The sequence below is a fragment of the Tripterygium wilfordii genome, chromosome 9 (genome assembly GCF_013401445.1).
Source record: "Tripterygium wilfordii isolate XIE 37 chromosome 9, ASM1340144v1, whole genome shotgun sequence".
Taxonomy (NCBI): domain Eukaryota; kingdom Viridiplantae; phylum Streptophyta; class Magnoliopsida; order Celastrales; family Celastraceae; genus Tripterygium; species Tripterygium wilfordii.
This window is the reverse complement of record NC_052240.1, coordinates 5,742,537-5,757,221: the sequence shown is the minus strand read 5'-3', so window position 1 is coordinate 5,757,221 and position 14,685 is coordinate 5,742,537. Positions and strand designations below refer to the sequence as shown.

The following is a 14,685-nucleotide window of genomic DNA, read 5'->3' as shown; positions in this document are numbered from 1 at the left end:
CTTTTAAGTTTGGTTTTCATTATAGCTGCTGCTTATGATTATGGATAGATTGTGCTAATTCTTTTAAGTTTGTTTTTCATTATAGCTTTGTAGTCTTCTACCCCTTATGATTGTACGTTATTATCTCAATCAAATTTACCTTTGCCCAAGTTTGTCCTCCTTTTTATGCTGTATCTTTGATTTTGTCTTTAAAAATTCCAAGACTATCTTCATTATTTATTTCCTTCTTGCATTTTATATTATGTTTATAAATACCCTGTATGTTTACATAATTTCTCCCTCGGTTAGTGATCCTTATTGAAAGAGTTCTTGGTTTTATAGTTTATGCCTTTCTAAATTCTTAAAGTTCATGCAGGTTATCAGTGGAGTCTCCATTGTTCTTCCGCAAACGTCTTCTTACCTCATCTCTTCATAGGTGATTTTTCCAATACATATTAGATTTATTGTTTTTCGTACATGTGTTTTCTTCCTCTTTATTTGAATTGTGTTTGTGAAATTTTAATCTTCATCCCTGTAAATCCTTATGTCTGTTAATGTTTTTGCATCACCATTGATTTCTCATATACCTTTCATATGCGTCCACTGCAATAGTATCTTTAACTAATTTTATAAGATTTTATTCTGGGCATCTCAGAGCATATGTCTAATAAATTGTTCTACCGTCGGTAAGGTTTTGGGATGGAAAGAGGGGAATCAAGTAGAGATAATAGGCTAGCAAGGAGGAACATAATGAACAACCAGAAACAACAATGCGTAGATAATCATGCTGCGTATATGTCTACATTACCCCTTCAATCGCACGAACACAAGCGACGTAGGACATCTGAGTTAAATGCACTTTCAATGTTGAGAGCACCTGTGAGACTTGATCTTGGGACACTTGCATACACCTGTCAATTTTGTGGAGCTCTGTTCTGGTTTGCAGAGCGATTAAAATCAAGCCCTTCTCGAGCCCCTGTGTACTCTCTTTGTTGCAGACAAGGAAGGATTAGGCTTCCTCCTCTAGCAGATCCTCCACAGTTTTTAAATCAGTTATTGGCTTATGATGGTGGCAGATTATCAAGATTGTTCCGTGAGCAGATAAGATTATACAACTCTGTCTTTGCATTTACATCGACGGGAGGAAAAATTGATAAAGACGTTAACAAAATTCAGGGGCCTTATGTATACAAGATAAATGGTCAGAATCATCATCTGATGGGATCACTTCTTCCGATGCATGGTGCAAGACCCCAATTTGCTCAACTATATATCTATGACACCGAAAATGAAACTTATAATAGAATGGCAACTATAGCAAGGCCAGGAATGACTAATGGGCTAGACGAGGATATTGTCTCTAAGCTAATCAAAATGTTTGATGATGTCAATCCTTTGGTGAGAGCTTTTAGGATGGCCCGAGATAGGTTTAGAGAGGGGGAAACACGCCGTATTTCATTAGTGTTGTCTGGCAAACGACATGGTGATGGATTGCAATACAATTCCCCATCTTTTTCGGAAATGGCTGGTTTAGTGGTTGGTGACATTGGTGATACAGAGAATGGAAGAGACATAATTGTTGAGCAGCAAGCACAAGGTCTGCAGCGTATAGATGATCTCCACCCTTCATTTATGGCCTTACAATATCCTCTCTTATTTCCATTTGGCGAAGATGGTTATAGGCTCAACATTCCTTATCACTCAGATCCAAACACTGCTAACTTGAAACGTGGCCATGTTACTAGAAGGGAGTATTATGCATTCATGTTGCAGCAAAGAGTTTATGGTGGAGGTTTATTAATCAGAGGTGGGAGACTATTCCAGCAGTATATTGTCGATGCCTTCACATCAATTGAAGACAAGAGGCTGAGATATGTTCGTTACAAGCATCAGCAAGATCATTACAGGAGTGACATGTACAAGGGCATTCAAGATGCATTTCTAAACGGCGATGTCGTGGCAAACTCAATTGGAAAGCGTGTTTTTCTGCCTTCAAGTTTTACTGGTAGCCCCCGATATATGCTACAAAATTACCATGATGCTATGGCAATATGCAGAACTCGCGGAAACCCCGATCTCTTCATCACTTTTACATGCAATGTTAATTGGATGGAGATCCAGAGTGCACTTAATATGATTCCAGGTCAAAAAAAAGAAGACAGACCTGATATAATTTCCCGAGTATTTCACATGAGACTTAATGAGTTTATGGAAGACATTAAGAAAGGAAACTATTTTGGAAATGTTGTCGGTGCAATTTATACAATTGAATTTCAGAAAAGAGGCTTGCCACATGTCCATATTATTATTTGGTTGAACCAGGATGATAAATATCCAACCCCTGAAGATATTGATGGAATTATTTGTGCTGAAGTACCAGACCCAAAAAAAGAGCCAGAACTGTATAACGATGTCTCTAAATTTATGATGCATGGTCCCTGTGGACTTTCCAACCCATGTGCACCTTGCATGGTGAATGGAAAATGTTTCCAAGGAAAATCTGCTCACAAACAACAATTAGTGACGATGGGTTTGCAATTTATCGGAGAAGAAATGATGGTCATGTTGTTGTTAAATCTGGAGTGGAACTTGACAACAGGTTTGTTGTTCCATACAATAAAGGCCTACTGCTAAAATATCAGGCACATATCAATGTGGAATGGTGTAATCGTTCAAGGGCAATAAAGTATTTGTTCAAGTACATAAACAAAGGCCCAGACAGGGTAAGAGCATTGTTGCAGCAAAGCTTGGCAAGAGATAATTCTTCTGCAGCTACTCAATCAGAAGTTATCGACGAGATCAAGACATAGTTAGATTGCAGGTATGTGACAGCCTATGAATCAGCATGGAGAATATATGAATTTCACATCCACTACAAACACCCAGCAGTTCAAAATCTAACAATACACATGCCTTTAATGAATAATGTGGTTTTCAGAGGTGATTTGGACATTAGTTAGGTGCTCCAGCAGCCAGGAATTGAAAAGACGATGTTAACGGAGTGGATGTTCACAAATAACAGCTTTGACGATGCCCGCCAGCTCACTTATACAGAGTTCCCTTCATTTTGGAGGTGGGATTCAACAAACAAATACTGGTTTCGAAGGAAGAGAGTGGAGTGTATTGGTCGTATCTCATATGTTCATCCATCAGCAGGGGACGTCTATTATCTCCGTATACTACTCTCCCACATCAAAGGTCCAACAAACTTTATAGATGTCAGAACAGTCAATGGAAAAGTCTACAATACATTCAAGGATGCATGTAATGCAATGGGGTTAATAGGAAATGATAAAGAGTGGCATGAAGCGATGAAGGAGGCTGCAAATTGGGCAACCTCAAAGCAACTTAGGAATTTATTTGTCACAATGATTTTGTTCTGTGAAGTGGTGGATGCAAATGATTTATTTCAAGCAAGTGTTCAAAATCTTGGAGAGGATGTTGTTTACCAATTGAGGCAGAAACTTGGCATGTCCACAATCAACATTTCAGAAACAGAAACTACTAATAGAGTTTTGGTCGAGTTACAAACGCTGTTAAAAAGAAATGGTTCATCACTAAATGAGCCTGGACTTCCAGAACCTCAAACTGCACAGATACAAGAAATGGCAAACACAATGTTAAACGAAGAACTTTCACACAACACGGAAGAGCTCAGAAACAAAAGCATAACCTATTTGGGAACAATGAATGTGGGGCAGAAAAATGTATATAATGCAGTGCTGGAAGCTGTTTATAAGCAACAAGGAGGTTTGTTCTTCATTTATGGCCATGGAGGTACAGGGAAAACATTTGTTTATAATGCAATTATAGCAAAACTACGCTCCGAGGGGAAAATTGTACTTGCTGTTGCCTCTTCTGGGATAGCATCACTATTACTACCTGGTGGACGAACAGCTCATTCCAGATTCAAAATCCCAATTGACATAAATGATGAATCTACGTGTCACATTAAAAAGGGCACTCAACTTGCAGAGCTTCTTCAAAAAACCAGCCTTATTGTATGGGACGAAGCTCCGATGGCTCATCGTTTCTGCTTTGAGGCTTTGGACAGATCATTAGAAGATTTATTTATAAATATAGAAGACACAACCCAGTATCCCCCTTTTGGAGGAAAGTGTGTTTTGCTTGGTGGCGACTTCAGGCAAATCTTACCAGTAGTTGTAAAAGGCTCAAGACATGACACAATAAAGGCCTGTTTGACAAATTCATACTTATGGAAGCAATGTCGCGTCTTCACTTTAACAGAAAATATGAGATTGAGTATGGTGGGTTTGTCCAATTATGATAACATACAGCTCGCTAAATTTGCTGATTGGCTATTACAAATTGGCGACGGTACAGCTGAAGCAATAAAAATGAAAGATGATGAAGAGAGCCCTACTTGGATACGCATACCTGATAATCTACTGGTCCAATCCATAAATGGAGATGTCGAAGACATAGTTTCAGCAGTGTATCCTGATTTCCTATCATCCTACAGTGACCCTAACTTCTTAAAAGAAAGAGCCATCATAATCGGAACAAATGAAGCAGTTGATCTGATCAATTCCTGTGTGCTAGAAATGATCCCTTCAGAGCAAAAAACATATCTTAGCTTTGATTCAATATATAGAGTTGCAGGAGCATCTGATGATGACGACTTACTCTACCCTCCAGAATTTCTAAACTCCCTCACATTCAATGGTCTACCAAATAATGAGCTTAAGTTGAAGCTCAATACACCTGTTATGCTATGACGGAACCTCTGTCAGAACAAAGGATTATGCAACGGAACAAGGCTGCTGGTTACAAAATTAGGAGATAGGGTTGTACAAGCAACAATCATGACAGGTAGTAACATGGGAGATAAAATCTGTGTACCAAGAATCATCATGACAGCAACTGAGAGAAAATGGCCTTTCACAATCAGAAGAAGGCAATTTCCTCTAAGATTATGTTATGCAATGACAATAAATAAGAGTCAAGGGCAGACTCTTGAAAAGGTCGGATTGTATCTGCCGAGGCCGGTCTTCTCTCATGGACAATTATATGTGGCTACGTCACGAGTGACTACCTATGATGGACTTAAAATTTTGATAAGTTCAGAAAATGAAGACGAGAGATTGTACACGAAAAATATTGTATACCGTGAAATATTCACACAATTGGACCAAGGTCTTTGTCAATTACATTAGAAAAGCTTATGATTAATGCTAGCTTATAATCTATTACTTTTTTATAGCCCATGATCTTTTCAAATATGTGATTAATGAATCTCATTTTTTGATTACAGGAAACACACAATAACAAATGGATTACAGTCCCTTGGGAAATTTAGAAATTGGACAGCGTGGCTGCAAGATAAAGGGTCGGGTTGCAAGGTTATGGGATTCAACAAACCCTTCACTGAAAGATCACCTAATGAGCGTCGACTTTTTGTTAGTTGATGAACAGGTAAGTCAATACATTATTGACAATGCTAGATAACATTATAACTAAATACACCAATTAAATAACCACATTTTAAGCGCACACAATAAATGATGTTCTGTATTTATTTCCAGGGGATAAGTATACAGGCATCAATAAGAAAAGAAGACGCAGCTCAAATGAAGGAACTTATCTTTGAAGGAAAAGTTTATACAATTGCTAATTTCATTGTTGCGGCTGCAAGAAGAACTTACAGAGTCAGTCCACATCAAAATATGCTTCGCATAGGGACTTGGACAATTATAAAACAAGTGGAAGAACCTGAGCTCAAAATTCCTTTAAACTCCTTTAGTTTCGTTGATGACGAAACCTTGGAATCGAGGTTATATGATGATGCTCAGCTAACAGGTATGAATTTATCATTTCCTTTATTTAACGCACTTTACTACCAACAATTGTTTATGATCTTCCTATTTTTTTTTAAGATACAATGGGACATCTTATTTCGGTTGCAAGGCTCACACAAACTTATGCAAACGGAAGAATGGTTGGTAAAAAGAATATGGTCATACAAACATTGAGGTAAAATTGAAATGCCTCTTTTATTTTTATTACTTCTTAATTTTAACGTCACATAAAAAGTCCCATATAAGCTTATCACAATGAAACAGGAAGAAGAATATAACTGTCACATTGTGGGGTTCTGTTGCGAATGCATTTAGTGAAGAAGAAGCTCTAAAAATTCCAAAAAAAGATCCTCTCATAGTTGTTCTGACTGCAATGATTGTCAAATCATTTAAAGGTTAATTCTAAAAATCCAACCTATATTTAAAACTATATTACTTTCATGCATATCTTATTTCTAACAAATGGTATTCTCTCAAAAATTGCAGCTGAAACGACACTGTCAAGCACCTTTGGAACCAAAATATATATAAATCTCGATATTCAAGAAGTGCATCAATTCCGTAAAAGGTAAATACTACATACACTATTAACATCCTGTGAGACAAAGTTATATTATCACCATCATATCCATACGTTACTAAAAAATCACATTATATCTTTCGTCTTGAAGCCTGTCATATCCAAACGAGGTCACGTTCTTGGATGAATCGGAGCAATCTCAAGGAATAATTTCTAATGTTCAACATGAGGATGAAAGGACAATCTCTCAACTACTGTCTCTTGATCGAGTTTCATATTTGGTATTATATTTCTCACATAATGCTTCCCCAAGATATATAACTCCTATAATTAAACATTAAATATCTGTCTATACTAATGTATATTCCAGGAAAAAAAATTCCGCACTGTCGGTACTATTACTGATATCAATGCTTCAAAGGGATGGTGGTACAGCGCATGTGCAAGATGTAGAACTGGAGTCAACAACTATCAAGGAATAATTTCCTGTAGGAAATGTGGACCACACGCACAGTTGCCAATACCATGGTATTAAAAATTCTGTTCACATAATTTCCTATACAAAATTTACCATCAAAAAGCATCTTACGATAACCTTTCACATTTTCTAGGTAGAAGGTAAATTTATGTGTCACAGATGATACCGCCTCAGCAACATTCCTGGTGTTTGGGAAACAAGTTGAAAAATTGATCAATGTTTCAGCAGCAATACTGTCTGAATTACCTGAGTCTAACAGAACAATTGTCCCAGAAATTATGGCACAGATTCTGGGTACAAAATGTGGCTTCACAGTCTCCATCAATGACAGGGATAATCATCCCAAAATACTATCATTTAATGTGTCTCAGATATTCGAGCATCACAAAGAAGGTCATTTAGATACTCATAACAAGATATCAGAATGTGGACCATCAGCTCAGAAGGTGCAAAAAAATGATGTCTCCGTCAATATAAACAACAAAAGAATCAGGTAATACTTCCAAAACATATGCATATTTGTTTCAATGTAGTTTATAATGTTGCTGAACAAACTTAGTAGCTTATCTTAAATATTTCTTATGCATGTTATTCCTTATTAGACTCATCAGAACTCCCACTTAAAATAATATGAAATTCCTTTAAAGACTTAAGCTACAGATATCTATATCACATCTCATTTTTATCAAACACTAAATTCCACCATTTATATTATTCTCTATAAGTGGACTAAAAAATTTCTCTACATTTTTTACCTTCACAATTGTTTAAATATATCACTGGAAAATAAAATGATAATTTCCTTTAAGAACCTAGGATTCATATATCTACGTCACATTTCATCGTTTATTAAATTGCGCAAGTGTCCTGTTAGAGTGTTGTTGCATGCCTAAATTTACTGTTATTTGTTTTTCGCTTCTCTCTTAACCTCTGTTATTACTTCAGAGGTAGCAATGTTTATTTCGTTTGTTGTTTGTCTTCCTTTGCTTCAATTGGTCAGTATGTTTCATCTTCATTTCGTGGTCGTCTGCCCCTCATGATGGTGCCTTGCTTATTAACCATGTTTGAGCTACTCTTTGTAATGTACTTTTAATAATAGCTTTCTGCTCTTTTGTGTCATACTTCTTTGGATTTCTCAGTTATATCTCAAAGCAATAGAGAATTGAAAAATGAAGAATAAAAATACACCTAAACAAAAACATACAAAAATTATTTTAAACGTTTGGGATAGACATATCTACGTCACATTTAATCTATAGCACCTTTAACAAGAATTCGATAGTAAATTTCACCATTTGCATCTCCCATTCTTACAGTAGTCGACCATATTACTAACAACTTTGTTATTAACTTTTTCGTCAAATATTAATGTCAAAACAATAGGGAATCAAAAGATAAAGGCAAAATGCAGCTGAAGAAGAATGCTGTGGGTGAAGAACAGGTTTGATCTATGCTGCTCTTAATACACAATTTCACCTATATCTAAATTCCAACTTTATTTTGTTCTACCTATGTAAATAGTGAATGTACATATTCTCAACAGAAGATGCCCACAAAAGCATCTCAAGCAGTGACGAAAGTTAATCGTGCACTTTTTGTTCTTCCACTAAACAGTAAGACTACGGATATTGATCACCCTCTAGAACAAATCATACATATGTGGATGATCTTTTAAGGTTATAAATTGTGTTTAATATTTGCACTATGTCTTGTTAATATGCTGACACTTACATAATTGTCTTGCATACTTTACTCATTTCTAATTCTATCACTGCTACAATATATTATTCATGCCTTTACTAAATATTTTAACATTCTATGCTTACTGCAGTACTATCTAAATGCAACACAAACACCCTCCATGTCAATATGAAAAAACCATGTAATCAATCACTTTCCACCACCAACAATGCAACGTACTCTCACCCTTTCTTTCCGTTACAACGCAATTCCATATTTGTGGTTCTTTTATTTTTTTCCCAGGGTTAATGGCATTCGATCATGAATAACTCTTCGTTTCGATTGGTTTTAATGCTTTGTTTATCATTTAGGTCGTCCTGCGACACAATGAGGCCATGCATTTGCTAATTTTCTCCTCAACTTGCTTTTTATTTTATGATAACTTCGTATTAAATTTAATCTTAAGTTGAAACATATAAATTACAACATATTTAGTCTTCAAATTTCAGAACTTCTCAAGTGTCTTTCGTTCCACTGATTTAAGATTAACCACAAATTGTGTACAAACCTCTACATATATGGATTCTCTTCTCATTTAACTATGCTTCATAATAGAAACCATTATATATCGAATTTACAAATCATATGATGATTTTACCACAAAAAACTTCACATAATTAACTTAATTGTTGAAGTTTTTATCACATGCGTGGAAGGTCATAGGTTCTAACATCCACTCTTGAACGATTAACCACTCTTGAGCGATTACGCACCATTTTCAAGCTGGGTTTTGCCCGAAGACTTAATAAAACTAAAAAACTTCCAAATTGGTTTATACAATATAATATTGAAAACAATGTCGACCAATTCATCAAACTGAAAAACATTCAACCCATTTACCCAACTGATACAAAATAAGTGATCACATACGTCAAATCAGTTAATTAAGAAACAACATTAATAGTCTAAAATTTCATAATTAACTTCCCCCATACATCATCTCAACCACTACAAACAAACCACCCAAAAACAAAAATTGTGGAAGCTAATGCAAAATAAAAGTCCAATATTGATAGACATTAAAACTTAAAAAGCAGTGCAAAACAAAAGTCTTTGAAAGACAAAATTAGCCTTTAAAGACAACAATATAAACATCACCACTATCAACCCTTACTACAGCTCTGATACATTGAAAGAAGTAAGCATCCTGCAAAACAGAAAACAACAACCTCAGCTACATTTACAAGGTATGTCTAACACCAAATCCTTAATTCCCAATCTAAATTTGAATATAAATTATCAAAACTTCTTACAAAACAACAACCACTTGCTTACGAAACTTTGTCCCTTCTCCTATAAACTGAATGAAATGAAAGATATGTTTTCAATATGTGCAATCCAAAAAGGCTTTACACAGAAATATGATTTGCTTCACATCAACTTCATTGGCCCAAAAAATTACGTCTATATTTTGATTACAACCATCATTTTACATCTTACATGACTATCCTCTTCACAAAATATATCACAGGATCCTCTTCACTACCTTCGGCTCACCAGGTAATCTACAACCAAGTATTATCTCAATCCTTAAAGAAAATAACCACAAAAAAAAAACCACACCATGCTTATATGTACAAACAGATATAATTACATATCATCATGCCCTACTAACACCTATATCTCTGTTTCATTTGTCATTACAACAAGAAAAATATGTTTTCAGTCACCTTGGCACGCAAGTTACAGCAAGTGAACCTACCAGAAAATGACATTGAAGATACGATCATGGACTTCAAATGGTTAGCAATCCAGATTGAAACAGTGGCGACAGATGCAAAAGGCCTAACAGACGAAAAACTCAAGCATCTAACTGAAGCATCTGATGAAGTTAACCACAACAAAGAAGAATTGAAGAAGACTTTGGAGCTCCAACTTACGAACGATGATGGATACAGCAGTGTCTATATAATAGGCACTAACAAAAATGGACTCAAATACAAGGAGCACAACCAAATCGACAAAATCATGAGGCAAATCATACTGACGCACGTCTCAGTTCTTGCAAACTCAGCTGAAGGGACAAAGCAAAACTTCTACTTTCCACAAATGAAGACCATTTATGAAACAACTCAAAGGTTTTATGAAAATCTCCTGCACATAATGGAAGAGATTCACAATCGTACAAGTAGCGGATTACTACAAGCAGGGGAAAACAATGTCGACCCAATACCGCAGATATATGATCTCAACAACATAATTCGACACATTGACTACTGCAGACTTCAACTACAATACCTCACTCTAAATGCAGTAACATTGTTCAAAAACAACATGCCTTACAAAGGAGAAGATGAAGAACCAGAAGACAAAGAGAAGGTGAACATAGCAGAAGGCAAGTATTTCATAACATATATATCTGAAATACTTAATATCACAGATGCACTCAACATCAATGCAGCAAAAATAGATAATTTATCAGGATGCAAAGGAAACAAAGGACATCACCATAACAAAGAACACAAGAAACCACACAAAAGCAACAAAAAGAAGAGGTCTATCAGCATCCACAAATGAAGCGACAACCTAAAGCTCTGAAGGTGTGTACATATTTTTGGAATTGGGGCGAAGAAACAACACCTAAGAAAGAAACTCCCCAAAACTAGGCAACATGTTCTATCAACGACTGCCAAGGTCTTTTGCAGCTCATGTGTGTATGTAAATAGATACATAGACCCTGGCAAAGAGCATGTTCTATCAATGACTGTCAAGTCCTTTTGCAGCTCATGTATATAGGCAAATAGATGCAAAAACTTTCTCAGCTATGACGAAAACAATCAATTCTATAGACGCTTTGCACCAAGTTTCAATGGACACATTAGTCAGGACAGTAATAGTGCCACCAACATATCTGCTATACTCATCACTAAAACAACCCCCATGGTGCACTTTAATGGACAAAAATCCTTTAAAATCCATTCTATGACCAACAAAAACACTGACGTCTGCCATGACACAGGGTAATGTCACAAAACATTGTCACTATACAAATCACAAGAAACATCAGACAAAAACCCAAAGCTCCAAGAGACATCACGCAAAAACCCAAACCTCCACATCCATACAATCGAAAATACTTACAAAAAACGTACAACCTTAACAGATATACGGATAGAACTCCCATTACAAACATGCAAAATACAATAACATCAAACAACAAAATCCATTCAAATCTGGAAAAAAAAACAAACAAACGCAAAACATTGCACGCCCTCCGAATGTTGCACAAAACACATATAAAATATGAGTCGGAAAAAAACAAAACAAAAAAAAACCAATCAAAGAGGCAATAACAACCACAAAACAAACCTTATCAACGAAGCAAAAAAACAACAGCCCAAACTATGTCTGGGCAGAGCATCGACGAAGAACCATGAAACATCTTCCCAGACACGATAACGCTCCAAAGCCTTACAAAATCGATTAAAAAGTTGAGCTGCTTAATAAATACCACAACCAAGACCCCACCAGCAATAGTTACAAAAACCAACGACCCAAAAAAAAAATCTAATAGACCACACAACTACAAAAGGCCCACATTGTCTCCCCTCTAAAACTTAGGCCCAAAATAACCTTAATCAACCCACCCACTTCCAACAACTCCTCATGCCGTCATGCCATGACCGCCCACCAGCCTACAACACCTAACCAACGCCCCGCTGCATCGCGCGGGTCAAACGCTAGTTTATATATGTGTAGTATGAATTATTGTAATAATGTCCCTAGAATATAATGTATATTTTTAAATATCCTTAGCCAAGTATTATTGTTAATAGGGACAACACTAATACGTAGAGGCTAATATGTGTTTGATTAATATATGATATTAAGTCAATACGTAGGTACATGAATTGAAGAATTTATGTATTGGGTCGACCCACCATGAAATCATTACATGGATCATGTTATGGATGTCATAAATAATTTCATAATGACGATGGTGTTTTGTAGTCCTTCGACCTGAGATCACCATTGTTCCCGACATGAGAAATTGTTCATTTTGACACTGTAAAACGTCGCCCTTAACAAGGTGGCTATAAAGGTGGTGATCGGGTGTACAATAAATTATGTAGAAGGATGTGAGTGATCAAGATGAAATTTGTCATTCTCATAACACAGGATTGATATCTAAGGCCTCCTGATTGAATGGAGCTGACAAATGCATGGCCATGCTCAAATGAATTGATATAATGATATCAATGTCATTTGTTTCAATTAGCTTATTCGGGAATCAGGAAACATTGATTGAGCTATACGAGGGTGACATATCCATGTCTCATGTTCAATCAAGATATCGAGGATAAAAGGAATTTTACAACACGATAACATTAGTCGCGGTAAAGGTTGAGTCGAAACATTGACTTCCTTGTAATTTGGGTTGCAATAATAAGTTGCTAGACACCGCTCGCTGCTTGTAATTCTAAAATAGGATTTTATAATTACTATCAACATTACAGGAACCTACAGGGTCGCATACTAAGAATGGGAAGCAATACGGAACGTAAAATTCATGAGATGAATTTCATATTTAATGTGAGCATTGTTTGGTCCTTGTTGGACTAGGATATTTTGAGTTTGGTATTAAGAAATTTCTAGAGACCAAGAGAAGTTTTCGAGTAGGACTAAAACACTAGAAGCCAAGTGAAGTATAAGTTTAAACATGGATATATATATATATACACACACGTTTACAGAGATCCTATTCTAAATCCATACTCGAATACTGGTTTTAAACAGATCCTTGGATTAGGAATCGAAAATTTTTATTATTCCACTGCTTGATCGTTGTTCGATTCCTATCAGTGGCATCGGAGCTAGGTTTAAAACACATTCTATTATGTTTGGAGGATTTCTTGTGCGCCTTGATTGATTCAAATGTATATTGGATATATAAGATTTGATTAATTGAATTGGATTATATATTTAATATGATAGTGCAAAAGTTGCATATGTAAGGATGTGGTAAAATCCAATTGGCCATAAGAGATTATTTTAAAGGTTAAAATAAATTGATTAGTTTATGCTATTTTTTTGTGTGCTTGGTGAAGCATGGTGCATGATTATAGCCCTGAAGACCCTTGTGAATGTTTTATTTTATTCAATACATTTTTATGGAAAATACGACTTGCGTGTCGTGCCTTACCTCCTATTTCTCTTTGTAATTTCTTTTCTCATCTCTTCTCCCCTCGAATGTAACTCGAGGTTTTCTTTTACATATGATGTAATTAGAATTAGGATTAGAATAAGAACAAAGCAATGGAGAATTCCCTTGGATGTTGGAGCATTTTCTTAACCATATGAAGAAAAGATGATCGAAAGAAAGGACTTGCGAAGTTTTTACCTAGGTTGACTTGTCAGTTCTCTCATTGGCTTGGGAGGACTGATGTAGCTGGGCTATAACCATTTAACGTTTAAATTTTTATTGTTTTATTATTATCATGTGATAATAGATAATGATAGTGCACGCTAATCCATCTAGTTTAAAGGCCAATTAAGTAATATGGACTTAATTTGTTGAGATCAAATTGAATAGAATTAATGAGATTAATTCATGATATAGTGAGATGAAATCCCTCAATAAAATTATTAAGTTGATGCCTTCTAATGATCAACACTTGTCAAGCTCTCGATCGAACATAAGTAGTTTCCGCCAAAGCGGGGTGCTTTATACTATCTTGTAGAAGGCATGAAGGACTGCCAAAGCAGAATGCCTTGTTCCGCTTGTTAATCATTGGGTTCAACTTAACTGGGACAAGTCCAATAGGATGAGATTAAACAAGAGTTGTTTATCCAACTGATCCAAGAATTGCATGGAGATGCAATTAGCAAAAGTCGCTTACCTAAATAGCTGAGTCTTGGGTTTTTCAGCCAAAACTGTCTCAAGAGTAAGTGAAATATGAATCTTGGCCCACTAGAAAGTTTAAAACTTTCCGAATTAATGTGAGGGTTATTAATTCAAACTAAATAGTGGGAGCATCTTTTAATTAAAGTCCTATTAGATGATCTTAAAGCATGATACTTATTTTGCATATTTTCTGTTGTAGATCACTATGGGACAAACTTCATCGATTGGTACAGAAATTTGACAATTGTTCTCAAACATGAAAAGAAGTTGTATGTCCTAGTGCGTGTTATTCCAGAGGAACCTC

At 35.8% G+C, this 14,685-nt stretch overlaps 3 protein-coding genes and 1 long non-coding RNA gene across 4 annotated transcripts; 3 read left to right on the top strand and 1 right to left on the bottom strand.

The window, feature by feature from the left end:
• The first annotated feature begins 678 nt into the window (after positions 1-678).
• On the top strand, positions 679-2,789 carry LOC120005956. Its single transcript, XM_038855834.1, has 2 exons — positions 679-2,381; positions 2,474-2,789. The coding sequence occupies exons 1-2, from the start codon at positions 679-681 to the stop codon at positions 2,787-2,789; spliced, it is 2,019 nt and encodes a 672-aa protein (XP_038711762.1).
• A 180-nt stretch (positions 2,790-2,969) lies between these two features.
• Positions 2,970-4,718, top strand: LOC120005955. The gene has a single exon (XM_038855833.1). It carries the CDS (start codon positions 2,970-2,972, stop codon positions 4,716-4,718), a length of 1,749 nt encoding a protein of 582 aa, XP_038711761.1.
• Positions 4,719-5,271: 553 nt separating this feature from the next.
• On the top strand, positions 5,272-8,243 carry LOC120005954 (replication protein A 70 kDa DNA-binding subunit D-like). Its single transcript, XM_038855832.1, has 10 exons — positions 5,272-5,415; positions 5,526-5,799; positions 5,877-5,973; positions 6,063-6,193; positions 6,285-6,366; positions 6,470-6,599; positions 6,689-6,806; positions 6,956-7,289; positions 7,742-7,879; positions 8,180-8,243. Exons 1-10 carry the CDS (start codon positions 5,272-5,274, stop codon positions 8,241-8,243), a joined length of 1,512 nt encoding a protein of 503 aa, XP_038711760.1.
• Positions 8,244-9,384: 1,141 nt separating this feature from the next.
• Positions 9,385-11,998, bottom strand: LOC120006362. Its single transcript, XR_005469975.1, has 2 exons — positions 11,846-11,998; positions 9,385-9,683 (listed from the first exon to the last, which is right to left on the bottom strand). It is a non-coding gene; the product is annotated as an uncharacterized LOC120006362 (long non-coding RNA).
• Between the last annotated feature and the right edge of the window lie 2,687 nt (positions 11,999-14,685).

Coding starts and splice junctions, on each gene's coding strand:
- LOC120005956 (XM_038855834.1), top strand. CDS start 679: ATGGAAAGAGGGGAATCAAGTAGAGATAATAGGCTAGCAAGGAGGAAC. Junction 2,382..2,473: donor CCAAAAAAAGAGCCAGAACT/GTATAACGATGT, acceptor AATGTTTCCAAG/GAAAATCTGCTCACAAACAA.
- LOC120005954 (XM_038855832.1), top strand. CDS start 5,272: ATGGATTACAGTCCCTTGGGAAATTTAGAAATTGGACAGCGTGGCTGC. Junction 6,600..6,688: donor TTGATCGAGTTTCATATTTG/GTATTATATTTC, acceptor TGTATATTCCAG/GAAAAAAAATTCCGCACTGT. Junction 7,290..7,741: donor ATAAACAACAAAAGAATCAG/GTAATACTTCCA, acceptor TTATTACTTCAG/AGGTAGCAATGTTTATTTCG.
- LOC120005955 (XM_038855833.1), top strand. CDS start 2,970: ATGTTAACGGAGTGGATGTTCACAAATAACAGCTTTGACGATGCCCGC.